Source organism: Protomyctophum bolini (genome assembly GCF_963924005.1).
Source record: "Protomyctophum bolini genome assembly, chromosome: 7".
NCBI lineage: Eukaryota > Metazoa > Chordata > Actinopteri > Myctophiformes > Myctophidae > Protomyctophum > Protomyctophum bolini.
Window position 1 is genome coordinate 23,631,470 of NC_137868.1, and position 15,745 is coordinate 23,647,214.

Below are 15,745 nucleotides of genomic sequence, written 5' to 3' on the forward strand. Positions count from 1 at the left end.
AACGATGGGTTATAGCCCATGTTTTTGAAATTTTGAAAAAAAAAGTTAGCCTCGTTTCTCATCATTTTGGACCGTGGGCTATAGCCCATATCGTACGGCATACTATAGCGCGCCGTTTTTCATCATTTTTGAGGATTTAAAAAAAATGACGAAATGACAAAAACGATGGGTTATAGCCCATGTTTTTTGAAATTTTGAAAAAAAAAGTTAGCCTCGTTTCTCATCATTTTGGACCGTGGGCTATAGCCCATATCGTACGACGTACGGCATACTATAGCGCGCCGTTTTTCATCATTTTTGAGGATTTTAAAAAAATGACGAAATGACAAAAACGATGGGTTATAGCCCATGTTTTTGAAATTTTGAAAAAAAAAGTTAGCCTCGTTTCTCATTATTTTGGACCGTGGGCTATAGCCCATATCGTACGGCATACTATAGCGCGCCGTTTTTCATCATTTTTGAGGATTTGAAAAAAATGACGAAATGACAAAAACGATGGGTTATAGCCCATGTTTTTTGAAATTTTGAAAAAAAAAGTTAGCCTCGTTTCTCATCATTTTGGACCGTGGGCTATAGCCCATATCGTACGGCATACTATAGCGCGCCGTTTTTCATCATTTTTGAGGATTTGAAAAAAATGACGAAATGACAAAAACGATGGGTTATAGCCCATGTTTTTTGAAATTTTGAAAAAAAAAAGTTTGCCTCGTTTCTCATCATTTTGGACCGTGGGCTATAGCCCATATCGTACGGCATAATATAGCGCGCCGTTTTTCATCATTTTTGAGGATTTGAAAAAAATGACGAAATGACAAAAACGATGGGTTATAGCCCATGTTTTTTGAATTAAAAAAAAAAAAAAGTTAGCCTCGTTTCTCATCATTTTGGACCGTGGGCTATAGCCCATATCGTACGGCATACTATAGCGCGCCGTTTTTCATCATTTTTGAAGATTTGAAAAAAATGACGAAATGACAAAAACGATGGGTTATAGCCCATGTTCTTTTTAAATTTTGAAAAAAAAAGTTATCCTCGTTTCTCATCATTTTGGACCATGGGCTATAGCCCATATCGTACGGCATACTATAGCACGCCGTTTTTCATCATTTTTGACGATTTGACAAAAATGGAAAAAAAAACTAACTATGGGTTATAGCCCATGTTTTTTGAAATTTTGAAAAAAAAGTTATCCTCGTTTCTCATCATTTTGGACCATGGGCTATAGCCCATATCGTACGGCATACTATAGCACGCCGTTTTTCATCATTTTTGAGGATTTGAAAAAAAATGAAAAAATGAAAAAAAACGATGGGTTATAGCCCATGTTTTTGAAATTTTGAAAAAAAAAAGTTATCCTCGTTTCTCATCATTTTGGACCATGGGCTATAGCCCATATCGTACGGCATACTATAGCACGCCGTTTTTCATCATTTTTTAGGATTTGAAAAAAAAAATCCAGGCCCATGAATTAGAGGATAAAGCTCACATGTTACCCAAATAGTTGAATACACAAAAGCTAAGGCACTGGTGTCGTACTTCTGGTTTACCGGAACGGGGTTCAACTCCCTGCAGTGCCCTGCTCAATGTGTTGTATTTACCGGAAAAATTGAGTGTTGCGGATGATGAGAAACATTAGCAAATTACGGAGTGTTGCGGAGGATGAGAAACATTAGCAAATTACGGAGTGTTGCGGAGGATGAGAAACATTAGCAAATTGTCATGGTCATGGTCATGTCAGTATCATGGTACTATCATGATAATATAATGGTTAGTATCAGTATCATGTCAGTATAATAGTTAGTATTGTCAGTATCATGTCACATGATAATGTTGCAAAATGAATGTGAAAAGCATGCCCAGAATAATAATGAGCATATTTATTTAATTCTAAAAATAGTTTTTTTCTTACAAAATGTGTATTCCAAATACAAAATTATGTAACAGGTTTTTTTTAACTTTAATTTCCCAAATGTGTTTCTTTCCCACACCACAAAAAAAGAAAAGTCATAATCATAATAGTTATAAATCAGATAACTGAGTTGACAAAAATAATTGTAGTGCTACAATCTACCCCAACTAGTTTGAGACCCGAGAGCCCCATGGCGACAGACTACATTCACACAGGAATGGAAATGTGATATTCATCTCTTTATGGTACAGTTACCACATCTTATGATTGTTTTCTCAACCAGTAAATCTGAAAGTGGGGTCCGGAGACACCCCCAGCGGCCCTGGGGGTGGTTCCAGGGGGTCCCCAGTGAAATTTATGCCAATTTACAAGCTCGCAACAATCGAAGTGATTCGAAACGTTGTGAGCTTGTAATGTAGAGGGATTTTTTCCTATATGACATGCACAAAGTAGGGACGGCAGGTAGCTAGAATGTAATTAAAGAGAGAAAGTACTGTATAAGAGTAAAACTCTGTTTAGGGGAGCTGTGTGAAGTTCAAATCTGGACAACTAAGTTGAATCATTGTCCAAGTCAAATATTACTAGTACTGACTAAAGGCTCGATACAGCTTTTTCTGCTTCTATTCAGTTTCTGGCCTACAATTGTGGTTGCACTGCATTGGAAAAGTAATCTATAAATTACTCAAACTTTTATGAAGTGTTAGAAACTAAATTTTTCAAGATGAAAAAATACTATCACACATACTTTTGCCCAGCCCAAGACTCATCAGTGAAGAAGCATTCACTGTAAAGACTACAGTTTGACAATACAAACACAAGTCATCAATGAGAGATGACAAATTAACATCTCCCAAGATAAGACAAATAGAAAAAGAAAACTGAAGAACTGAATAATAACTTATGAATGTACATTAATTCAATTTGGACAACAATAGTGGGAAATAGTTTTGGGGAAACTATACAACCTCTGTTTTAGTGTGACTCCACTAAACAAAACACCACTTGTATTTGCGCATTCCATCAATGCGCAATCCCACCTGGATTATACAAATGCTCGTGGCTATATCAGTCATACTGATCATCAGCTTAATCAATCCAATTTCAATAATTTGATTACAAATCACGTCATCACATTCCAATCCAATACACGTAACATGCCCTCAGTATAATGCCCAATCCAGAATGTAACTCTCCCTCCTCCTGTATGCATTTATTATCTATTTATTCTTACTGTAGGTTAGTCTGCACTTGTAGTTTGCTACCTTGCCCACACCATATCCAAGTATATGTCTCTGAATCAGAGACAACTGCTGCCACCTCTCACACAGTCATCATTTGCCCAAGTTAGTAAAGTCAAAATATCAGGGAGGCTAAAATGCTATTAATAATACATTGACTAATGTTAGACAGATAACACATGATATGGAAGATAGAGAACACAGCCTATAAAACACAGTCAATAAACACATTAAAACAAGAATATAAATGAGAGGAAGAGAATCAGGGCTCATTTAAATTGAACTCACTTCAGTCCTTTTTTAGCAGCCACTCAAAAGCAATGAAACGTTTAATCACCTAGAAGTTTGTGTTCAAAGTACCTGCTACAGGTTTGAGTTGATTGCCAGCTGCTACTGTAGGTGTAGTGCTACCAGGATAAGCAGGACATAAAGCAACACTGGTTCCCGTTTGGCAGCTGATAGGCAGTGTTGCACAAATGTTTACCTGTAGCCAGATTCTGCAAGTAAATTAATCAACTTTGTTCAACAGTGGCTGTCATATCACTTCACAGAAAATGAATGAGCTTCTGGCAAATAACTTCTTGCGCTGCTGCTGATGTATGGAAAGACTTGACGAAGGGATCGTAAATTACTGTTTATGACTGATAGGCTGACATTCCTTTCAACTCTAATTCACCAGAGACTGATAGTTGGATGTCTCCACATCTAAAACGGGTTCACAACTTGTGAGGCCATGTCTTTACTTCCAGTTGACCACACCATAGCAATAGCATGCTGAACATAATTTTAAGGAAGCCAAGAGGTAAGAACCTAAAAATGATAACCGAGTGTCAACAAAGTCTATGGTTGTAACTGCTCCCTCTCTCTAATGAGGCTCAACATGAGCTTGTAAAAACACTAACCAATGGCTTCATCACTGGCATATTGGGAAAGCATGTACTTCCTATGTAAAAACTAGAGTTTAGAATGATGACGGGTACAATAAAAAAGGAACGTGCCACTAGCGTCTGCGTCTCCCTCTGCCTCTGCCTCTCCCCCGGCCACGCTTGGGGGTGGAAGCCTTGTTCGGGGACGCCTCCCCTTCGTCAGTGTCCTCCACCACCAGCTGGTCGCCCTCCCCAGGATCCAAGTCACCCTCGTTGACCAGGATTGCATCCTCTGGAATGTTTGCTCCACCTGCAACCTCCTCTCCTTCCACCGTCTCCTCGTCCACCGTCTTCTTCTCCATGACGACTCCCTCTGTGATCTCCAGCTGCTCCTCCACCACCTCCTGCACGGTCTCCTCCATCACCACCACAGCGCTGCTGGTCGCCATTGTATCCGCATCTTTAGCGGTAGTAGTGGAGGTGGAGACTGTGGTGGTGGCGTTGCTGTTGGCTATGGCCTCCTCCAGTTTCAGGCGATACTGCTCTGCCTCCTCCTCCTTCTGGAGGAGTTGCTGCCGGTACTCCTGGGCCTTCCTGTTGGCCTCCTGTAGCTGCCGTTCCAGCTGCTCACGGCTGTCCTTGGCCTTCTGCGGGGAGAGTACAGGCAAATGGAGAGGAGTATAAATTAGCTGAACAGATGACTGATAAACCGTTAAATCTTCTATTAATTTTTTCATCTTATCTTATTGTGTTATGAGCTGGTACAGTACATCTGTATTTTCTTAAAGAAAGTGGAAGCTTTTGCAAGAGTCTATAAATCATATTAAATGTTATTTAATGGTTGACTGCTATTGCACTATAATGTACCACAGTACTACGACTGCATTCAATAACAATACAAAGTGGCAAGCATAATAATGCTTATAATTATATTTATGTAAGCATTGAGCAATATTTAAATTTCAGTTTCTAAATTATTTAGAGAAAGCCAAATAGCCGATCTATAAGCTTGCGACGCATTGTGAGCTTGTAAATCTGCTATTGTAAAAGATTTAATACAAAGAATACCGGTATATATATTTCAAAACTTTACCTAAAATAACATGCCCCAAACATGAGGGCCAATATAATCCATGGAGAATGAAGGAATATGTCAAATAAACATGATCACTTTTATCACAGACAGCAGTGTTTTGGTTAAGTATAGGTGTACAGTAAATGGCTGCTATTATTGGCTCACCTTTTCTTTAGGGGTGGTATGATTAGCTGTATTTTCAGCCTTCCTCTTGCGTACGGGTATAGTCTGCTGAGGTTCGTCCTGGACCACCTCCTCTGTGATGGCACTGGCTGGCACCGCCACCACTGGAGACACAAGAGTCTTAGAGCAACGCAGCTTCAAAATAGTTAAGCCTGATTAACTAGTTAAGCCTGATTAATTGTGTACCAAAATACACAATGTATTGTGCTGTAAATTTGCTACTTTTGAATCGATACGTACAGTACCTATCATCCTGCGTGCAACTCATTATAACTCAGGTCTGCTGTCTATCTATCCATACATTATATCCTGTGTCAAAGGATTTCCTTCTTTAATTAACATCCATTACAAAAAGTAACGTTACAGAACAGAATAATTGTGTGTATTTTACCTCATGGTGGCCAATGACACAATTAACTTCCCATGATATTCTTGAAAATAAACAAAAAGGGTGTTTTCTACTCACTTTGCGTTCCCTGCATGGTGACAAAAAACTGCTGACCGAGGCCAGCTGGCTGCAGGTTGCCATGTTGATCCGTCACTATGGTGATGACCCTCTGACCTCCTTCGCCCACTGCATGCTGTATGGCCGAGTCTACCGACTCCGCAGCAATTGTATCTTCGGTTTTGACTGAGGGAGACAACAGATTGCTGTGTGGGTACTGGGTGGGAACAACCAAGCTACATTAATGAACAAGTACATCTCATATTAAATATTGGAGCAGGAAACAGAATGTCGACTTAAATGTTAATAACGTTATGCTTTGAATTGCTGTTGTAAATGTATCGCCGTACCAGTATTCAACCACACCTAACAAACAAAACTGTTTTCTACAAATGATTTAAGCCTGAATTCCTAAATGATTTAGACAGCTTCTCACTGAGATACACAGCATGCTTGTACCTAACAAATGTGCATGAGAGATGTTGATTACACTGACTTCATCTATTCTGATTTCATAAATTCCTTCTATTCAGAATAGTAGAATTTGGAGAATGGTGGAGGGATAAAACAGGGCTCCAGACATTCTTCCCAGCTAGTGACACAAGCATTTAGCATAATTCTTTATCGTACTACTCAAATAACTATATTTCTAGTTAATACAATATATTGTATACTACAATACATCATGTTCTATGGACGTATTATGGATATTTGTTTATCATCCATAAATGGATATCATCATGATCTGTGCACATACAGTATGAATGCTATTTAAATATCATCCATAAATGGATATCACCATGATTTGTGGACATATGAATGCTATTTATACAGTATCGGATATCACCATGATCTGTGGACATATGAATGCTTGTATATACAGGGTCCCTACTTGTCTTGGTTGTAACGAGGTCCGAGAGGTTCACGATCCCCCCTGTAGGGATTATGTATTGGGGCTCTGGGTTCATGTTCACTTGGTTCTGCATGACGTCCTATCGACAAAACACACATACACCACACCGCACACAGAGTGAGATGTTATCTAACTGTAACACAGAGTGTCCTGCATCCTAACCAAAGCCTACACACTTCTGTTACATAAAGCCGTAGTGGGAGAATTCAGATCTTATCATGTTTAGGAATATTCTGTTCCTACCCAGTCACCATTACAGCTTAGACTTGATTTCACAGAGTGGATTAATCCTCCTAAACTATCTCTTTTAGTTAAAGTAATAATTTATTTATAATATAAGGCCTAAGCCATTCCTCTGTGAATGTGGGTATTGTGGTGGAAAATTAGTGGACTATCTATTCTATAACATGGCTGCTTCTCAGCCACAGAGGTTCGATTTGAAACCATGGCAACACTGCTGAGAGAGGCTTTCTTATTTCAGGGCAGCTTATACTTAGGAATTTCAAGCACATTTGAAATGATACAAACCGCACACACACACACACACACACACACACACACACACACACACACACACACACACACACACACACACACACACACACACACACACACACACACACACACACACACACACTTCATTTTCTCCTTCACTTTGCCTCTCTTCCCCACCCCTCTCTCTCTATCCATCTATCTCACTGCCTCTCTTGTTGCTTCCTCTGTCCATCCCTCTCTTTCCCCCCCCCCCCCCCCCCTCTCCCTCTCTGTATGACCTCATCACTCTCACTCTCTCTCCCAGTGTCTCCTCCCTGCTTTCACCTGCAGGAGTATCATCAGCTCAGTGTTGCTGGTGTCCATGGCGATGTCGAAGGGTGTTTTGTCAAACTTGCTGAGGGAGTGAACATCGGCTCCATATTTGAGCAGGAGCTCGGCCACCTCTCTGTGGCCATGCTGGGCTGCCCAGTGAAGAGCAGTCATCTTCAGCATGTCCTTAGCGTTGATGTCTGCGCCACTCTACATGGCCACGTGGCACCCCCAGGTGGTGGGGAGAAGACCATGTTATATTACAAAGGATAAAACAACAATAAATAAAAGCCAACCATATACATTGTTTTAGATATACATTTTAAAAAATCACACCTGTGTGAAGTGAGGGGCGCTAATATATTAAAGTCTAACTCATGTTGATTAGGTGATGTAAAACAAACAGTGACAAAACAAACAAAAATTCTCTTTATTGTTAATGGCATTTAATGTTTGTGTTAGGGACAAGATGACGTAAATTTTCCCTTCATTGTCAATGGCGTTTTTAAAACAAACAAATTGAACTAAAAACAAACAATTGAACCTGTATATAGGAGGGGCTAGCGCCCCTCAAAAATGTTTAGAAAGGATATTATTTAAAACTGTATAGTAACAGGCTCTCATGCAGTTACATTTACCTTTTGTATTCTTAAATTATGACTTGTCTACAGAGGCAGTACTAAAAACAATCAAATTTACTTCAACTGAATAAACCTACAAGCCTGCATTCTAGCACACTGGGTGTTGCTAGTGCGTATTATTGAACCATGTGACTGAAACATGTGTGGGATTATAAAACAGAAGAAAATACTAACAGGGTATTGATTCTTGTCTCAGTTTAAGCAGAATGAGAACCAGAAAAAAACAGTTGTTATTGCACATCGTTATTCCCGGGGCTATTTTATGGGCTGTGATGTCATGTATCGTTATTCCCGGGGGCGTTTGCCCTCTGAGCACTGGGCAGTGATGTCATGTAGGCCAAACCAATAGTGAGTCAGAGGGAGAGGTGTTACACCGTTTTAATTGGCTACTGGACTGTGACGTCATGTGTGTCAATACATCATCATTGAGGAGAGAGCTACTCGAGCCCACACTATCCTATGCACAGCTTTGTCCATTTGTGTGTACCCCATGCCTATAGTGATGTTTTCATTGGCTGAGCACCCCATAGCGATGATTTGATTGGCTGAACAAAGTACTGTAACGAATCGACCCTGCGAAAGACCAGGTTCAACTCCAGCTCAGGGTTCTAAATGTTACAGTACGTATTGAGGATAAAAATTGAAGACAGAAAATTGAGGACACCACAAGTGATTAGGATAAAACATGCATACAAGTGAGGTCGCCAATTGTGATTGGCCAGAATGTGATGATGTATGATGACAAGAGCGCCCCTCACTTCACACAGGTGTGATTTTAAACATTTCACTTACCCTAACAAGCAGCTCCACTATACTAGAGTGGCCCTCTGTTGCTGCCATATGGAGTGGGGTCCTGTCCACCTTGGTACGTGCATCCCTGCTGACACCTGCACGGAGCAGCACCTCGGCTGTGGAGTGGTGACCATATTGAGCCGCTAGAGATGTAAGGGGGATGTGCCCAGCTATATCATAAGGAAGACAATGAAGTCATTTTGAGAAGTCACATTACACTTTAAGACTTCTGGCTTCTGGTCCAGACAGAGCAAATCACATTGAATGAATGAATGAATTACACACACACACACACACACACACACACACACACACACACACACACACACACACACACACACACACACACACACACACACACACACACACACACACACACACACACACACACACACACACACACACACACACACACACACGCGCGCGCGCGCGCGCGTAACTCATAAGAAATGACAGTTGGTGAAAGAAAAAATATCAGAGGAGAGTATGTGATTAGAAATGGAAAGAGGGACATGAAGAAACTCTTTCATAAGAGGTGCACTGGTAATGAATGGTAATGGTAATAAGGGTGACACTAGTAAAATTAATGGTTAATAAGGGTGACTAGTAAAATAAATGGTTAATAAAATAACACTAGTAGTAATGAATGGTGAATAAGAGTGCCACTAGTGGTAGGTAATGAATGTTGAATAAAAGTGCCTCTTAGGGGTAAACGGTGCATTTACAAAATGGTGTATTTATATAGCGCCTTTATCCAAGGCGCTTTACATAGATTGTGCATTACATTCACCCATTCACACACACACATTCCTACACCGATGGTGGCCGAAACTATGCAAGGTGTTCAGTGTCTTGCTCAAGGACACTTCGACACCAACTCTGGGGGAGCCCGGGTTCGAACTGGCAACCTTGCGGTTACCTTCAAGCCACTCTAGTACCCCTGAGCCACCGCCGCCCCCGGGGTAGGTAATGCATGGTGAATAAAAGTAAACACATTGCTTTGGTTGTGGGGGCCAAGGAGCAGTAAATCAACATTGTGCTGTAGAACACTAAGAACAGTGATTCTCAACCTGTAGTAATAAAATAATAATATGTACAGTATGTAAATAGATTACCTGGATTTCTTTTTCTTTTAAACCTTGAAAAGGTAGTTTTCTTTGTGATACCGATAAATACAGTAGGACTGTGTTAGTTCTGTTGATACAATTCAATTCAAAGGAGCTTTATTGGCATGAGAAAATATTCGTTTACATTGCCAAAGCGTCATTGCCCAAGTGTCAAAATATAATAAAACAGTTGAAAATGGGGAAAGTGCAGTTGGAGGGGGTACAGCATTGTGTAAACAGAGCTATGTCACATTGTGTCGTTATATACATGTTATATATGGTATGAAGCTTTTTTAAACCAATAGCAGCAATCCTTTGAAGTCATTTTGGGACTAAAAGCAGCATTTTTTTCTCTACACTATTTAAATGGTATACAAAAGAAAAAAAGCCTCAAGCCGGAACACAATCATTGATCATTCAAATAAATGCGGCCCACCTATCTGGCCATTGAACCCGTACGGCAGTTGAAAAGTGGTCAGATCAGTGGGGCCGCACCAGTGGCCAACCGGCACTGGGTGACGTCACTCGTTCACTGTTTTTATGTAGCTCCGAAAAGTGTAACGGTCACTGTAACCAAATCAAATGGATGAGTCCTCTGGCCGGCTCCTCAGAATTTAATTAGCTGACTATTCCGCTGGTTATAAAGACTAGATTGTAAATATGAAAGTAATTTTCTGCACTTTATATTTAAAGTGTAGCTATAAGTAATAATATGTCAAAATGTTAATGACCTTTCTTTTTTTTCCTCAGACAGCCAGGCACCAGCACTGAGTAAAACTCCAATACTTGGAGGTGAAAAAAATCACCTGCAAGGAATTTCTTGACATAAAGTAGCTCATAATAATGTCTACCGTGGGTTTTTATGAAACAAACACTTTTGTACAGCTGTAATTTTGGTGAGTTTGACATTAATATAATTAGATAGGACTTTGTCTGTTTGGATGTATGGGCGGTCAATGGCAAATTGACCGCACAGAAAATGTCCCTGCTAATCCGAATGAAATAAATGGTGTCTAGTAAAAAGATTATTGTTTTATTGTTGGTGAGAAGGGCAGCTGAAAAATGCAATTGTGTGTAAAGCCGCAACAATGCGCTAGTTTGTCTGTCACTCTGGGGGGGGGGGGCATAAAATTGCCCCAAAACAGCAAAAAAATTGCGCGAGCGTGAAGGGGGGCCCTTCGAGCTTCAGTGCCCATGGGGCCCTCAGAGGTGTTAATCCGGCCCTGGTATTCTGAACATTTTGAGCATCTCAGAACATCTGTAGCTCCAACGGTTTAGAAGATAGAGATATAAGTGGTATTTCGCCCCGGAAAGAGAATCTTTCACAGTTCCTAAGTTGTTTGCAGCGGTCATATTAGCCAAGAACAGTTGAGATATTCTCCGCTAAATGAAGTGCATACATATCTTAGCCAGGTCTTGGAGTAATTTAGGAATATGAAAATGGACAGTATAGAGAGCATATTTCCTGTTCCATTAGTAGAAGATGTTGGACTAAGCGCACTAAATTAAGAAATCATAATATAACTTGGAAGATGCTAAATGTAAATGAATGGGAATCAAAACATTATAGGCTACCTGTCCCCAAAATGACATTTTGTTTCAATAGGCCGTTAAACAATAGGCTAAACAACTAATTAAAATAAAATAAAATAACACAAACTATGTTTCCTGGGTATAATATGTCTCACATATCAATGTACAAAATATACCAGATTTGTTTCACATGTGCAGATTTGGGCAATCATGACATGAGATTATATCGTGAATGGTGATTCGTTATTATATTATAATTATTCATAACACTCACCCAGTCTGTAGTAAAAGGAGCTCCATTTGCCATCAGAGTTCTGACATCATCGTCTTGCCCTGACCGCGCAGCCTCCAACAACCGCTTACCGAGGAAAACCAGCGACATCTACTGGACAGAATGAGAAAGAATTGCATGGAGATTTCAAAGAGAAATATTGTTTACCAATACCATCCAAGCCAAGGCATCCAGGTCAGGATTCAAACTAACGTGCCTGCGGTGCCTCCCCTATAGAGCCTTGTATTTGTGCTCATTTAAATGGCAAAGAAGCATATTTGATCACAATGTTCCAATAGTCGATCTCTTCCTTTCAATTTGACCATATTTTTCCAATTATCTTGATGCATATTCATGTTCCCTCGAATTTAATTGTGGGATTGACAGGATACTGACATACCGTGATTATAATCTCTATGTAAAGGATGCTAAACAACTGGAACAAATGTGTGTAATGGGGTAATACAAACATTACTACTGTCACAAATGAGTTGGCATAATACACAATAATCGTTGTAGGCATTGGCAATTAAAATAAGTAGCCTATGGGAAGGGCAATCTCTAGTTTATTATAGCCACCCATGCAATTTAAACTGACTTGCACACATAGTAGCTAGGCTATTGTACATTTTAGTGTAACACTGATACAAATGAATAGAGCAACTATACTTGAAAATGTCATAGGATGCTTTGGCTAGAAATAGTGTATGCTTTCAGCGTTCTCCATATACTTTTCCCCTTTGTTTTTTTATGATTTTTGAACGATATGTCCTTTAAGGCCTAGCGTTGACTCGTTCACCACCAACTAGATTATATAAAGCACTTTTTACTCGGTATATCACTAAAGCACGGCAGATATAATCATGTAAAAATATTAAATGAGGTTCGTTATACGTTTGACATGTTATTTCGCTTTGTTCCGGTGGAAGTTGCGGATACTAAAACACTGTGGCACATCAGCTACTATTATGCTATTTCCACATCCGCTATTCTGTTGTGTTGGCTGCGGCTCGGGTGAACACTACTGCTCCTATGATCTGCTTGTTGTTATTGCGATGCGTTTGAGATAAACGTAAAACGTTCGCATCTTATAATGCGCGAATAGATCGCAATTAAATAGCATGCTTGTCTTGTGCTTTTTAGTTCACGGCTAGCGTTAGGTCCTTTGCTGATGTCGAGGAAAAGCTGTCAAAGAAACGATTAAAGGAATTAAATAAGTAGTAATCGTTGTGTACTTGCCTTAAAAAGATGTCAAAGCGGCTAGTGTCAAATTAAGATGATGGAAATGCGTTTTGGATTGGTGCACTTTCGAAACTTCCTTGCTAAGCAAAATATCATTTGTTTTTATTATTTGTGGGTCAAATATGGCGGCTGCACCATAGACGTGAAAAGGAAGTGCTTGTGCGCAGTCTCGCATGGCGCACAAATTCAAATGTTTTGGCCATATGGTTTTGGCAGATGAGACGGTGCATACAGCATATTATTATTATACACTATACATTCTACACTACTACAGTAATGTATATTATATAAAAAAGTTCTACGAGTTAGATTGGTAGTTTGCCGTAAAATAAAATTCAAATAATACTATAAATAACCAAGATGCCCTGAGGGCGAGATTCGAGAAGCAGGTGCTGAAACTACAGGTCTGGGAATGCCCATATATGGACTTAGCAGCGAGGTCGCGCTGAAACTACAGGTCTGGGAATTTCTTTTTTTAATTGGAAGGGAAAAACGTGTGCTAATTAGCAAGGCCAGGCGGGGCCATGTAGGGGGTGAAGCCAGCCCAGTTAGGGCCCAGCAGAGCCATAGAGTAAGACAGAGTTACGCAAACTCCGTTCACTTCATGGGGCCAGTGTGGGCGGCTCTTCTACAAAGACTTATATTGGTTTATCCCTATTTGAAGGCTTCAAATAGGGACAACCGGAAGTTTACGGAATGCATTGGAGTAAAAACTCAAAAGGGAGACAAGAGGAAAGACGGGTGGGGATGGATCGACATCTGGAATGTCAGAACAGGTCAGCTCCATGGAGGTCAGATGTAGAGTTGCTGGCCGGCCGGCTCCATATTCAGATCTAGGTGATGATCCAGTCTTCTCCATGTATGGCTATCCAGGGTTTGATGAGGTCAGTGTTGTGATGTTGTGACGGCCAATATGGTGGCGTGACGTGGCACGAGGTGTGATGGACTGACAACCCGTTATGGAGGCGTGACGGTCGGACTGACTGACTGGTTTTCATAGTAATCTCTAATCTGCGACGTACAGCGCAATAATAATACATACCGGTAGTAATCATTACATGAGTGAAATGTGTTCAGTAAAAGGAGGCTCTTTATTGAACAGAAAATAAGTTTTACAGGTGTGTCATCAATTTCATCCAGTCAGGCGAGAGAACCCATTTATCAGTTTTAATTTGATAGTGTTGCAATTTCACTTGTTTATCCTGTATGAGTTATCTATTCTAATAAGGGCCTTTCTCAGCCCCACCCCGCTCCCATTGTTTATATTGTGTTTAGGAACCAAGATGGCCTCAGCACCAGGAGGGAGTGAGGAGGGGTCGACATATTCCCTTACTGGGCTGCATTCACACATTCAAGACACCATTCATGTGTTTTGTCTGTGTTTAATGGCTGCTCCAATGCATTTCCTGTGGAAGCTCAATAGTTTGACCAATCATTTGTTTGATGGGGGAGGGGGGCAGAACACATCCATCAAAGCTTTAACAGTCTTGTCAAAACTTGACTATTGTAACTCCCTCCTTACTGGCCTACCGGCATGTGCACTTATGCCTCTCTCCAACTGATCCAAAATGCCGCAGCCTGCTTGGTCTTCAACCAGCCAAAATTCTCACACGTCTCCCCCCTTCTCCGCTCCCACCATTGGCTCCCGGTCGCTGCCCGCACAGAATACAAAACTGATGCTGGCATTCAAAGCAACCAAAGGTATGGCTCCCCCATATCTTTCAAATATGATAGAACCCTACAAACCCTCCCGCGCACTCAGATCAGCCAACGCAGAGAAGCTGGAAGTACCTTCACTAAAAACGCCGGGACAACGCTCCACACGTCCCAAACTCTTCTCCCTTCTGGCTCCAAAACTATGGAATGCACTTCCCAGGGCCATTACAATCATAACTGCAGCCTCACTCCCAATCTTCCGTCGTAGTCTGAAAACCCACCTTTTCAGACTCCATCATGGCCCGTAGCACTTGCCCTAGCCCCTTAGATAAGCACTTTATGTAGACTTAGATAGCATTTTATACAGACTTATAGCATGTTACAGGACTAGAATTGCATTGTAGTCATAGAACTTTATAGTGTATAGTATAGTATGTATAGTTTCATTATATAGATATTCCATGGTTACGTTCTTAGCTTACGCATGTTCATGATAACTACTTTTTATGTATGTGATGTATTGCCATGCTTTTGTTCTTGCTTAATGTAAGTCCTCTGGATTAAGTAATGCTAAATGCATAAATTGTAAAGCTGTGTTCAGACACAAGACACAGGTGTCACACACAAGACAGGTGTCTTGAATGTGTGAACGCAGCCTAGTAAAGGCATATTTCTACTATCCCATAGTTTTATACACAGAGTGCATTCATGCCACACATCACGTCAGCCTGGGCTATGTCGTCATCTTCCTTTGTTTCCATGGCAACTTAGGGTTGTGGTGCTATTTTATACACAATGTTTATAAAACAAAACCGTGTATCAGACAACTCCAGGAGAGAAATATGTTAAACAGTCTTAACACAGATTGTTGCTACGGGAGTTCGGCAGCCCAGAGTTCAGACTCATGGCCACTACAGGGACAAAGTACAAACAAAATCATAACAAATAGGCAGAAAGTAAAACAATATGGCTCCTCGAGGCACACTTTTAACCATATTGACATATACAAAATGAAAAATGGTACAAAATTATATCCATCACATGCACTGTCATCCTAAGTGACTGAGTGAC

At 40.5% G+C, this 15,745-nt stretch overlaps 1 protein-coding gene across 1 annotated transcript; it reads right to left on the bottom strand.

Moving 5' to 3' along the window:
• Positions 1-1,862: 1,862 nt before the first annotated feature.
• On the bottom strand, positions 1,863-13,134 carry LOC308318086 (GA-binding protein subunit beta-1-like). Its single transcript, XM_080767466.1, is given in 9 exon segments — positions 1,863-4,660; positions 5,254-5,375; positions 5,738-5,902; positions 6,609-6,708; positions 7,449-7,643; positions 8,867-9,013; positions 9,016-9,036; positions 11,780-11,887; positions 13,016-13,134. Coding segments are annotated over 8 exon segments (1,371 nt in total). The 5' UTR covers positions 13,016-13,134; the 3' UTR covers positions 1,863-4,147.
• Positions 13,135-15,745: the final 2,611 nt, after the last annotated feature.